Source organism: Poeciliopsis prolifica, unplaced genomic scaffold, assembly GCF_027474105.1.
Source record: "Poeciliopsis prolifica strain line A6 unplaced genomic scaffold, Auburn_PproV2 SCAFFOLD001, whole genome shotgun sequence".
NCBI classification, from domain to species: Eukaryota; Metazoa; Chordata; class Actinopteri; order Cyprinodontiformes; family Poeciliidae; genus Poeciliopsis; species Poeciliopsis prolifica.
Window position 1 is genome coordinate 6908073 of NW_026562376.1, and position 13472 is coordinate 6921544.

The 13472-nt window shown below is 36.9% G+C and overlaps 2 protein-coding genes across 5 annotated transcripts in view; one reads left to right on the forward strand and one right to left on the reverse strand.

Moving 5' to 3' along the window:
• Positions 1-938: 938 nt before the first annotated feature.
• On the reverse strand, positions 939-4955 carry LOC129361241 (transmembrane protein 216-like). The gene is made up of 5 exons (XM_055032018.1): positions 4802-4955; positions 4590-4697; positions 4421-4513; positions 4115-4316; positions 939-1102 (listed from the first exon to the last, which is right to left on the reverse strand). Exons 2-5 carry the CDS (start codon positions 4594-4596, stop codon positions 1090-1092), a joined length of 315 nt encoding a protein of 104 aa, XP_054887993.1. The 5' UTR covers positions 4597-4697; positions 4802-4955; the 3' UTR covers positions 939-1089.
• The window catches only part of myrf (myelin regulatory factor), a 28785-nt gene continuing 19755 nt past the window's right edge, over positions 4443-13472 (forward strand). For all 4 annotated transcript variants that reach the window (XM_055031668.1, XM_055031839.1, XM_055031753.1 and 1 more), the window contains exons 1-2: positions 4443-4528; positions 4620-4708. In XM_055031668.1, coding sequence (XP_054887643.1) covers positions 4654-4708 — 55 coding nt within the window. In that variant the 5' untranslated portion in view covers positions 4443-4528; positions 4620-4653. The remainder of the gene's footprint in view (positions 4529-4619; positions 4709-13472) is intronic.

Sequence of the window (13472 nt, forward strand, 5' to 3'; positions counted from 1 at the left end):
GTGTTTATCTGTACTCACTGTTGCTCAACCACAAGCACTCTGATATGTGATTTGTTTGGAAGGTGGTTACTTTAGGAACCTTGTCACTGGGATTGATCATTAACCTTAGCTGTCAGTACTGAGAAATCTGTTTGAGGAAAGTGGAGCCATAAAGGACAAACACTGAAAATGCAGTTGACATTAAATGCAACCAGGAAGGCGTTGTAGAGGACACAGTGTGAAAACATTAAGGCCATTCTTTGGTATTTCATATGGGCCGTGTCACGTTATCTCACAATACTGTTTAGGATTTAGGCTATTATTGCTGTGCATAAATCCAGACTGTGGACTTTCACATTGACTAAAGTGTGACAAAACCTCATTCGAACACTAAAAACAAGCATTATAATAAAAAAAAGGAACTAAGTACTAAAAATCTGTCATTTTATCACATTTTAAAACTATTCTGCCCTCTGCTGGACAAATTAGGTAACACATTGAAACTAATGGTTTGTCCAAGTTCGTTAACTAAATTTTTTATTCATAACCAAAGATTGCTGTGACTTTATGTCAGACATTTTTACAGTGTGTAAATATTGAACCCACAAACCAAGAGACTGGAAAGAGGGACAGAAAGGCAGATGAATGATTGTATGGATGAATGAACAGAAGATGGATTTAGACATGAGGATAATGAATTAAATGTGAAAATGCAAACATTTTCTATATTCTCTCCTGTTTCAACATGTATCCAGACACAGGAATGATTTCAATTAGACTTTTGACTTTTCCTGACTGATCAGAAATCCTGGGTTTGACTTTGAACACAACCAACATTTCTATTACTATTGTTTCACTTCCAGCTGCATACATACTTACAATTAATTAGATTTCAATAAATGTATAATATAATTCACATTTAGTATTTTTTTCATACTTAGCCTGCAAGAATGAAATAATTAAAAAAGAACAAAAGTTTAATAAAAAAAAATTACAATTATAAACACTCAAACTGTCCAAACAACACATTAATTTCATAAATCTTGTTTTCTATCTGTGAAATATTAACTATCTAGTTTGCTGCAGGACAATATGGTGATGAAGTCTTCTTCACAAATACTCTCTGAAACAAGAAAGAAAGAAGATTTTATTAAAACCACTTATACTTATATCACATAATTATGTTTTACCAATAAGGTAAAAAAAGAAAATGCACTATCTAAACAATCCACACTGCAAACAACAGAGCTATTCAGCAACATTTTGGATCCATCTCTGCAGTTCCCACATGATTTAAAATTTATTTTAGAAGGAAAAATACTAAGAATGTGCTGACACTCTATCAGGTATATGTGTCACTGGGATAAATGATATCCATATTAATAATGCAGGTGTGTCTTAAAGGAGCCATACCTGAACAATAGCCTGAGAAACAAAGAAAAGCTCACTGTAGTCAGGTCATTCAAAACAAACATTTGAGATGCTAATTACGTCAGGATATCTTGTCAATCACCATAAATTGAGACCTGGTGTCAATATCAGATAAAGAAGTGTTTTGTCTAATGTTTGACACCAGATATTATAATTTGCCAGACTGTATTTTATTTCTGGTAATAAATAGAACTTCCACGGTCATTTACCAGATAGTTTAAATTTCTGATAGAATAAATTCTAAAGATTTTAAACCAGATCTCAAAAGAGTGACTTGTGTAACCTTAGAATTTTACCAACAACTTCAATACTTAACATATCAGCAAATCTCATATAAGAGTGTAAGGTAAAATATTGTCAACCAGAGGTGGTTCTAGACCAAGTTTACCAGGCGAGCCGGCGTGGGACACGTGTCTTTTTATGAGAGCGCAGGACAAAACAATGAAACAAAACAAATAAAAATCAGGGCACTTATTTGTTGTTTGAGTTCAGAACCTCAAATTCCAGAACCCTGACCTAGAAGATGAAAACTCTAGATCAGAAAAATAAGCTTCAGTCATTTTAAACTGGTCCAAGAGACCAATTTGTAATGAATTCTGTCCCAGTGTTTATCATCATAAGAAATAGATTTAGAATTGTCCCTTCATTCAGGGGTGCAAACATCATCTCAGAAGTGAGGGGGACACATTTTTCACAGTTCAATTTAATGATACGTTGTCTTTTCAGATTCAGTCACACTTCTCCTTAGTAGCTAAAAACACATATAATCACCAACCTGTTTTTAGTTGTTTAAGCTACACATTCCCAAGGTCTAAAGTGTTAGCAGTCAAACTCTGGTTGAATTGAATTTGAATTTACTTTATTCAACAGACTCATGGTCCACAAGATACACAACAACACAACATAAAAAAACAAAAGAAAATGAAAAATAAAATACAATAAGTAGTCATAAAAAATACAAATATAAATCTTATAGAAGACTTGTATACCAATGTTTCCAAAGAGCCGACTGGTATCTTAGCACACTAACAGAAGGCTGTGAGAACATTACAAGAAGATTGTTCGGTGAGTTACCCAAACGACACATAAACTTGTATATCAGATTTCTCAAAAGGGCCTGAAATGTTCTGACATGTGCGTTACAGAACATTTGACTTGCACTGCTGAACCTGGGTTTCCTGATCAAATTCTCAAAGAGTCATTATAAGCAACCTTAAGCTTCTGCATACTAGTTTTTTTAAATTTGCACCACAAAGGAGCTGTATACAAGGATGTACAGTAAGCTTGTACAGGCTTATTTTTACCTCATCAGAGCACATATGAAATTTCCTCCCCAAAACGTTTGCCTGGGCGTATAACATGCGACACTGCCTATAGATGTCATCATCATCAGAGAGCTGGTCTGTGATGTAGTGACCCAGATACTTAGTTTTGGAACAAACATCTAACTTTTGCCCTGACAGAAAAAAATCAGGGAAACAGAGTTGTTTGTCAGCTTTAGTTCTACAAACTAGTACAACTGTTTTCTTAGCATTATACTGCACATCAAATCTCAACCCATAATCAGAGCAGATATTCAATAACTGCTGAAAACCAGCACTACTGGTGAGAGAACAGCCAGGTCATCAGCATACATAAAGTGATTGACCAAAGTATCACCAATCATACACCCGGTTTTACAGAGGTTCATTTCTTTTGATAGGTCATCCATATACAAGTTAAACAGGGCAGGTGAAAGAAGCCCACCTGCCGCACACCATTACTAACACCAAAGGAAGCAGAGATGTTATCTCCCCATTTTACATGCATTTTCTGGTTAGAGCACCAGTAAACTAAAATTCGTATAATAATATCTGAAACACCTCTTTTTTTTAATTTGTCAAATAACTTATTGTGATTAACACGATCAAGGCCTTAGAGGCATCAATAAACCCAAGTAACACAGATGAATTTTTCCTTAAGTATGTTCTTACAGCTTCTTTCAGGCCGTAAATACAGAAATCATTCCCAGCTTGGCTTTAAAACCAAATTGATTATCTGTTGTACTAATAAACTGATTAAGCCGACCAAGCAAAATTTTTTCTAATACTTTAGATAACACACTAGCCAAAGCTATGGGTCTGTAGTTATCAAGGCTGCCAACCTTATTAGTTTTGTCCTTAATTACTGGCACAAGGGTAACAGATAGTAAGGAATCAGGCAACTGCCCATGGGTCATAAACCCAGAAAAACACATTGCAAGCAGCACAGACACTTTTTGGCTAGCATATTTCAAATGTTCTGCTGCAATGCCATCAGAACCGGTTGCTTTATTCTCACACAAATTTACTATAGCCTGCTGAATTTCACTAGGGGTTATTATAACCACATCATTCTTAGCAATGTTTCCCAGTCCATAGGGTTAATTTTGTACACAGTTAAATAAGGCAGAATAGTGCTGTCTCCATAGATCAACTATATTATGAGCCCCAGATATGCCCTCTATGGTATTGGGGAGTAATGCAGCAGACCTGTTTAAGGCTCTAACATCATTCCAAAAGCCAGTGGAGTTATTACAAAGTGTTAACATGGTGGGTGAGTTTCCACATGTTAACAACAGATCATTGTAATTCCCACAACTTTTCCCTCTGTTGGGGAATCAGTGCTGTAAAATAACAAAAGAAAGTAACACCAGAGTCTAAAAATGTATATTATTGAAACCAACCTCCTAAATTTGGCCAGGGTGCTTAAAGCGAGGACTCCATCTGCACCATAGAAAGTGATCAACACACTGCTGATTATTACGTCTGCTCTCATGACGTAGGTCTGCCACACCAGGAAGTACACCGACAATAAGATGGTTGTTACTGTCATAATGAGGTTCCCAAACATGTAGCTGTCACTCTCCGTCAGATTGCCCCGCACACCTGCAGTGGATTCATCCAGTGAGTTTCAAAAATCTTATTAACACGCTGCATGAAAAGTGTGTGTCAAAGTGACTCAGTGTGCAAAGTGTGAACGTTTTCCTCACCCCAGTAGAAATGCAGAAACTCCAGAGCAGCAAAGAGGAGCAGGAGACCTACATCATTTGTCAACGCATCAGAAGGATACGGCAGCTCCAAGCCTAACATGAGCAAATGTTAGTAACTGTCAGTAGTTACATAAAACACGTGCTGGATAGAAATATAAAAGAGTGTCACATGGCATCACGGACTCTTCTTGATAATTAGGCTGAGAGTGAAGAGGAAATAGAAGACGAAGTAGATGCTCGTCAGGTTCAGCAGCAACTGCAGGGTAACAGAGGACAGCTGCAGGCAGAGTTAAGTATTACTGTCTCTTCCAAATATCAGGTTGGACAATGTGTTTTCATTATTTTCGATGTGCATCTCTTTAACAACATTAAAAAGGATACCGAACCCGCAGACAATCCTGCAAATTAAAACACACACGACAAAGTGAAGCAAAACAGGAACAACAAGCTAGCGTATGTAGATACACTATATTCATTTTTATAAAGTTTACGCATGAGAACGGTCTATAACCATAGCAACGCGTCCGCCTACCTGGTCGTGGAATCGCCATTTTGATTTTCCTCCTCGAATTTTCAAAACAAATACGTCTCCATCTGCTGGCTGGAAGACGTACTACAACATGGAGACACTTTCTCCAAATAAAGCTAAAATAATCATGCATTCACAAAATCTATGACTTCTACGAGCCACATTTATCAGAATAAATGTGCTTTAAGATTTAAATAATAACCTTTAACAATACTAAACACACGTTTCACATCTTTTCAATGGTATATTGTAGTATTCTAATCTTAAAATGGGATTTTCCGTATAAATGGAAAATAACAAATAAAAGTTGGCTAAGATAATCAGGCTATGTGTAATGAATCTATATAATGTGTTTAATTTATTGAGATACTAATATTGATTAACTTTCCAGTGATATTCAGAGTTATTGAAAATAACAGTTCATATAAAAATGACAGTTGTAGTAATAAATATAGCTGTGAATCTGCTTATTTGAGAATTGACTGAGATCCTTGTCAATCCATTCAAAGCAATTTTTTATAGTGTACAAGAAAAAACACAAAACAGCAACAATCATTAGAAAAATACAACAATAAAAATAACAGCTGATTATTTCTCTGATGATCCTTTTAACTTTATCCGGAATATAAACTGAAAAGCATGTCCATGTGTTACCCAGGTTTACATGGCTTGTGGCAAAGTTCGAATTAGATTTCTCCTGGCTTTTTTACTAATGATGGCTGTCTTCTTGTGGCATTGGACCACACAACTAACTGCCCTGTGAGCAGCCATGAATTTCTGCAGAATATTTTGTTTGGTTTGTACATTATTATTCTGTCTTGTCATAAACCAAACCATAAACGGAGGTGTGCAAAGGAGAATCTTATTATGCCTTAGTTAAAAGAGCATAGAATCAAACACATCAGGAGAAACGCAATTTACTTCTGCTCCTGCTTACAGTTGCTTGTCTCTATGAGATAAGAAATACAGAATAGCAAAATGAACTGCTTTAGAATATCCAGCTGTTTCATTGTCCTCTGGAGCCTCTGTCTGTTTCTCTTTCTCGCTTGTCCTCTAAAACAATCTGCATAGTGTGGCTGGAAGAACGGAGGCGTTGTTTTGGTTGAATGGAGGAAAAGCAGAGGGGTGGAGGGGTGGACAGCGAAATGCTCCAGCTGTGGGGGGACAAGACAACACAACAGCATCTCACATGTGGGTGACGGAGGGGGTGGGTGTCCAGGCTGCGGGGGATGCACACAGTGGCATTGTTATAGGAGGGTTGGATGTATCTGATAATGTTGCTAGAAATGGATCATTTGCTCAAATGCTCCCTTTAGGAAGCCTTCACACAGAACACTAATGTTGCAATGTCTTTGTCTAAGTTCAGAAAAATTTTCTCCTCCTCCGAAAAATGGACGTGAGGTAACACAAGTATTTTAGTAAAGTTCTGAATTGTGTTAGAATTAGCATAATTAAAATAAAGTGAATTATAATGCAAACAGGCTCAACTGTTAGGTCCTTAAAGATGATTGTTTGTGGGCTTATTGAGAGGTAAACAAGCATTGTCTTCTCTTTTATGATTTTTTATTTATTTATGGTAAAGCATTATTAACTCATACAGGAATAATGGAGATTACTGAAATACTGTGTCCAATATTTGTCTTGGACATTTCTGAAGGCTGTTCACGAAAAATGTAAGTTAATTCTTACCACTACTCATTGGCCATATGTTATTACTTTGAGTCTCATTTTCATAATTTTGCAACCATATCATCATAATGCAGCACAAGTCATTCAGATTATATGACACTATTTGGTCTTTTCCATATCATTTGTTTTTCTGGTGTCAGAGTTTGATTTTGAAGTGAAATCTCTCCTTAGGCACAGATTGTTCCAAATTAATCTTATTTAATACTATTTCTTCTTCAAATCATTAACTTTTTTCTTATTGACTTTGTTGTTGTTGCTATAAGAATAAATTATTCTAGCTTGATTTGCACTGACAGACATTGCCCTGATTCATTTGTCTTTGAAATAATTGTACTTACAGCCAACCTTTGTTGTTTGTAAAAGTTTGCATACATTTTTTTCATGATAAACTGTTTTCCCATATCTGTTCCCTTCATGTATAACTGCATAATATTTTTGCGTTGCACCTCAAAATTACCGGCATTCAACAACTGGCAATGCATTAAAGCTTTCGCCTCTGTTTTCAATATTATTGTGATGCTTAACTACAGTTTATGTTTTATTATCCCCACAGTTTGCGAAATGAGTCATCAGGTCATTGTTCAACAATTGCTCTGGAAAGTCACAGAAGCAGAATCTTGAACCATGAAGACTTTTGAATTTATACATAAAATAAGAGTGACTTTTCATAAACTTTCAAGACTCTTCCCCCCAGATATAATTTTTCAGCAGCAGCAGCAGGCTGTCGGACATCCCTCACCTGCCTCTGCTCCTCTCCTCCGACTCTCCCTGCAGCACACACCCTGTCTGGGAGGGAGAGGCGCAGGAGGGACACAACTGGCCTCACAGACTCCCGGAATCTACTTTAAAGTCATTTTCACGCTTTTGTTTTTGACTCTTATACAAAGAAGAGTTTTATTCCTTCTTTTGCAGGAGTCATACGTTTTAAGGAAGCAGCCGACGTCACATGTTTTTTTTTGTTTGTTTTTTGTTTTTCTTTATTAAGTTTATGAGAACTGAATTTGCGCTGTTGAGGCGACTTTTTGAACGTTATGTTCATGTGGAGCGCTCTTTGTTTTGTTTAATTTTTAAAGTTTTATCCCGTCACGTAGAGGCCTTTAATTCGTGCAACAAGGGAATTTTGAAACTTTAAAACTGGCCCTTTAGATTTGTGCCAAGCTGTTTTACTAAAGCCGAAAAAACTTCAGCGCATTTAAACCGGCATTTGTGCGAAGAAGTGAAGTGAAATAAAATCGGGATTTCGTAATGTATATGTGAAAGTTCCCCCCACACCCCCAAATCCGAATCGGTGTCGTTCGGAAAAGGGGAGAATTTGATGGAGGTTTTATGTGGGACCCGCTAGGATGGACGTAGTAGATGAAACGGAGGCTTTACAAAGATTTTTCGAAGGTAAGATGTTTTCTGATCATCTCATTGACTTTTTACGCATGCGTCACTATCGAAACAAAACAAAACTTACCTTTTTATTTGTAAGAGTTCGGGCTTATAAATTACTTGAAGTCATTTATAAAAAAGACTCTTTTTCTACATTATTTTTTGCGACAGGGGCGTTGCGAAATTTAAAGCTATACCTGGGCTTTTTTAATGTGAAGAAAGTCCTGACCCAAACCTCAACGTATTTGTAAACCTTTGGCCATAAAGTTATAACATTTTTGTTTTCAGGCAAATTCATCTTTGTAAATATAAATATCCACTTTAACAGTTGACAATAAATAATATTGTCACAATCAGTTAATAAGAAAAAGTTTTTTTCAGATAGATAGATAGATAGATAGATAGATAGATAGATAGATAGATAGATAGATAGATAGATAGATAGATAGATAGATAGATAGATAGATAGATAGATAGATAGATAGATAGATTCAATAACGTCTAAATGGTTTGAGATTTATTTAACACAACATAATACTTTTGTTTAGACATTTTAGGTGATGTACATTTCATTTTTGAGAACATTCATCACTTTCTAAATTGCACATTTTTAATAGCCTATACCTAGTTTCATAATTACATCACCTGCTCAAAGAGAACTGTGCATAATTCTTTAGTCTCCTTTAACTTTTCCTTTAAGGAGTAAATATATTTTGGTTCTGGTTTGGGCAGCCACCTCTTCTTAGTGTGAGTGCATGGGCAGCAAAAACAGCAGAAGTAAAAAAAATACATGAACAAATGTCAGGGACAAGACGTGTTGTTCTCATCAGATATCATCTGTAATTTATTTTCAACAGTCAGTGTGCTCTGATTTGTTGCTTTGAAGATTTCTCATTCACTGCTGAAAACAAGGGGATTTCAGAAATGTTAACTGGTGAGGGGAGAAAAAGTGCTGCTGATGGGTAACAGATTGAGGAGAAAAGTAGGAATCCTGAAGGAGGGGGATTAGGTGGAGGAAGGTGGGGCTAAAAGGGTGTAGGAATTTAAGTCAAGATAAATGGTGTGTTTTGTAAGTGCTCTGTTGGACCAGAGCCGGCTTGAGATTTAATGGGACCCTGAGCAGAGTTTAATTTGGGGCCCCAATTTTAATTCACATTATTTATTAAATAAATTACAGTAGTTAAATAGTGCAGAAGAGGTTATTTCTCTGAATTACCTCTTAGTTCTAGAGTACTGTGACTTTTTATAAGCTTGGTAAAGTCAGGAAAGAGGAACCAGTTTACATTTAGTTTGCAGCTACATTGCAGATGAAATATTACTCCAGAAAAATGTTAGTTTCATGTCAATTTTATTAATACAGGATGTTTTAAATAGAGATATTTAGGGTGTAAATAATTAGATTTTTTTTAATTTATTGTCCGCACTAGCAAAAACATAAAACAACTATGATAAAACTAACTAATAACTGGGTAAAACAAGAAGACCCCAGAGGATAAAGGACTTGATAGGACTCGATCTTTGCTGGACTTTGAAGCCAATGTAAAAACAAAAAAGAAGGAAGTTTTTAGTTTAAGACACATTCTGTTTAAGAAGTCAGATGCTATTGGGGTCTGCTACAATTTGAGTCCTAGTTTAAGACTTTTGACGGGAGCAGACCCATCCCAAAGGTCCCATACTGGGGGTCCTTCTCATTTAATACTGAAGCCCCTCGCAAACTCAGATTACAACAACTGATGAGAATGATTATCTAAATACACAAATGACAGAGCTACCAGGTGACTATGAAGACGATGAGCACAGAGCAGATGCAAGTCAATGTGTGGACCTGACATAATGTTCTCCAGCTGAATAGAAACAAAACTGAAGTAATTATTTTAGGACCTTAATAAAGGACGGCCCAGACAACTCTCTTCATGAGTCTGCCTTGGGAAAACAGAATATTCTCAGTCAGAGGCTTCTTCAGATTCGCTGTAATACAAGAGATTTTTCCTGCGAACCACCTACAGTAACTCTGAAGAATCTAAATTAATGTTACATCATTTAATTTCCCTTTGGGATCAATAAAGTCTTTTTTAATTAGAATTTTAGAATTTTGAATTCAATCAGCACACAGCTTGAGCTATTATAATTAGAGATTAGTGAGGCCTGAAATTTTCTATGTTGATGGACCCATACCTGAACTTTCAGAGTCACATAAAGGCAATTGTAAAGTCAGCTTTCTATTATATGAAGAACATTTCCAAGATAAAAGGACTAATGACCCAACAAGATCTTGAGTAACTTATCCTTGCATTTATTTTTAGTCATATTTATGACTGCTAGTGTCTTCACAGGTTTGCCTAAAGAGTCAATCAGACAGCTGTAGCTGATCCATAAAGCTGCTGCTGGCAGTAGAGTGCATCGTCCCAGTTCTGAAGTTCTTAAATGGGATTCCTGAAGCACAGAAAATGAACCTCAAAATACTTTTGTTAGTTTATAAGTCACCAAATGATTAGAACCAAAATACATTAACGGTTTGTTGACATATCAACCTTCCAGATGGCTGAGGTCTTCTCGTCCATTTCTACTCTTTATCATTCAGCATTCAGTTGTTAAGCTTCCAGAAAACTGCAAAAATGTTGAAACACTAAGTTCATCAAATGTTGTCTGTTTTTCAATCTGTCATCGCCTTTCCTTACTTTGCACCTGTGTTATAATATAATGCTTTTGGCTTCTTTGTTGATTTCTTTCTTTCTTATGAAGTAAAACACTTTAAATTAATTTGTTGCTGTATGTAACTGAATTTCATTTATATAGCATCTTTCATAAGTTAGAAAACCACAAAGTGCTTAAGATTAAAAAAATTTGAAAACGCAAAACATAAACTATTACAAATAAAATCGCCTTACCTTGCCTTGCCGTCACCATGCAGGTGACGGCAAGGCACCTGCATGGTTCCTCCTCCTTTTTTTCTCAGTGTATTTTTGACATTTTCACTTTCTTCTGTCTAGTTTTCCTTATTCATGCTCTAAACCTCCTATAAGTCATTTAAACGTGGTGTCAGTCCATAATACACCATGCAATTAACTTTTCAACACCCACTTTACTGATTCAGTTTTTTTTCAAAGTTTTTCAGATGTCAGGTGTGCATAAACACAATCACACCCCAAGAAGAGAACTGTGAGGAAATTTTGACTCTTTATTATTGTGTGCGCAAAACACCGACTGAAATATACACAGCCATCCATGACTGTCAAATGGTTCCTCACTGTTCTGACAGGAATTTAGTGTGTTTACATTCTTGCCTTGGGAGTAAGAGAGATGTTATTTCTTTGGCTTTATTTCAGCCACTATTTCTTGGTTTAAAATGTCAACTTGTTCATGAGAGATACACGTTAGGTGTTTTCCTTGTTTTAATCCTGAGCTCAGGATTTCCTTCAACCAACTTTGTATGGGAGTCAAAAAATGTTTTGTTTTCTTTATAGCTGATCAGTTAAGACAGCTCTGTAGAGAAAAACACTCAGATATGCAGCAATATGATTGATTTGGGTACTGGTAAAGTGCGTTTTAAGGGGTTTAGTGAAATATATATGTGTGCACATTAATGTACATTCCTGGCATAGTCCTGGTGGCTGTTAAAACACTATGAGGTGAGACTGGAGTTACTCTTCGTAGTCTTAGGCCTCTCGCTCTGGCTCTCTCTGACTCCATTAGAGTGACAGTGAGCAGACAGGGTGAGGAGGTGAGATAGTGCAGACTCAGGGTGGAGAGAGGAGCCAACAGCAGATCCCCCTCGAAACTTGACCTTCTCCTCTCTGACTCACTTCGATAGCAACCAGTCCCTCACACAAAGATGGTGTGTGCGCCCACAGAGACTGGAGTCACAGCTGTCTGCAAGTAATCATAACGTCACCAAAGATTTGATGAAAAGAGAAGATGTAATGTAGTTTTTATGATGTTCTTAACACTAATAAGGGAAGAATTTTCACTTAAAATACACAAAATTATCTTTATGAGGGCACACTTTCAAAAACACTAATTGTGGCAGATGCAGATGTTTTTGATGAGCAAGAACTATGTCCTCAGCGAGTTCTGTCCCTGTCTGTCTTTCAATGGGATGTGCCCAAACTACTTTTAAAGGGAGGCACTCATCAGGTCTCCTTATCATATCAGCAAAACTTCTTAATTGACTTCTTTCAGTGCAGAGGAGCTTTCCCCTCACTGAACCTCTAAGTTCAGCCAACCTGAGGAAACTCATTTCACTCACTCTTTCTTTTGGTTATGGTCTATTTGTCGCACGGGTTAATGAATATTACCTTTTTGGTCCGCAAGGTCTCAATCCTTAAATTCATCTCCTTCTGAATCTTCACTCCCTGAGACTTGAGGCAGCGACTGATCCCCAACTTTGAGGGAACAATTGTTCTTTCTTTGGTTGAGAACCATGGTCTCAGATTTAATCTTTAATATACACTGGATGCCCTTAAATTGTTTCATGTGCAACGTCATTATGACTGATCACCATAAACACATTAAAAGATTTTGTTAATCTGTATTTCCTGTACTATACAAGCTGATGGGACAGCAGTAAATCTGTTCTTCCATTACTCAGTTGTCGCCATCTGAATAATTTTATGAAAATTCCTGCTTCTTTACTCCCACAGTAGCTCTGAGTAATGGGTGTAATTGCTGCGACTCATCATGGAAGTCCTGCAATAAGTTTAGCTGAGTTCTCTGATTCATGGGTTCAGCAGAAAGTTACTGTCAGAGCGAAGCATTGTTTCTAGCTTGCAGAACAAAGCAACGTGCTGCAAGCCATCCAGCTCCCCTGCATACATTGATAAACTTGACTTCACTGATTAATTTACTTTTGTTTCCACATTCATTTTCAATGATGTAAAGTCCTGCCAGAAAATTTTAATGACTGTTTTTCATTTTGTTGCATCTTATCAACAGTAACCACTGTAGTCTTGCAGTGCTCTGTATCGTTGTTGTGAAACCAGAAACAACTCTGATCTGTACCAGAACATCTTTTCTTCCTGATTTCCTAAATGTTCCTTTACTTTGTCTCTGATTATGTCCTGTTTAGTTCCTCCTCCTTTTTTTCTCAGTATTGAGTATTTCAGCCATTGGCACTCAGCCTCACATTTTACAGTTTCTCTTTGCATCCAGCTCGCGGCCTGATTTCTGTTGTAATCTCCCTGAGCCAGGGCCACCGGTGCGGCCAGTGCTTGTATGCGACAAGGGCTGTGTGTGGTAGCCTGGTACAGCCCTTTCCCATGACTGGGAACTAATCCTCATTAAAACACTCTATTTCACACATACACATAATATCTTTAGCACACAAAGATACACACACACATTTTTCACACTGTTCTGTGACTCTCAAGACTTCGTTTCAAAGTCTTTGTGCCCGATGGGAGAAACATGTGAAAGATAGACAGGAATTGTTTCTCTCATCTTCTGTTTCAGGTGTTGTCAGCT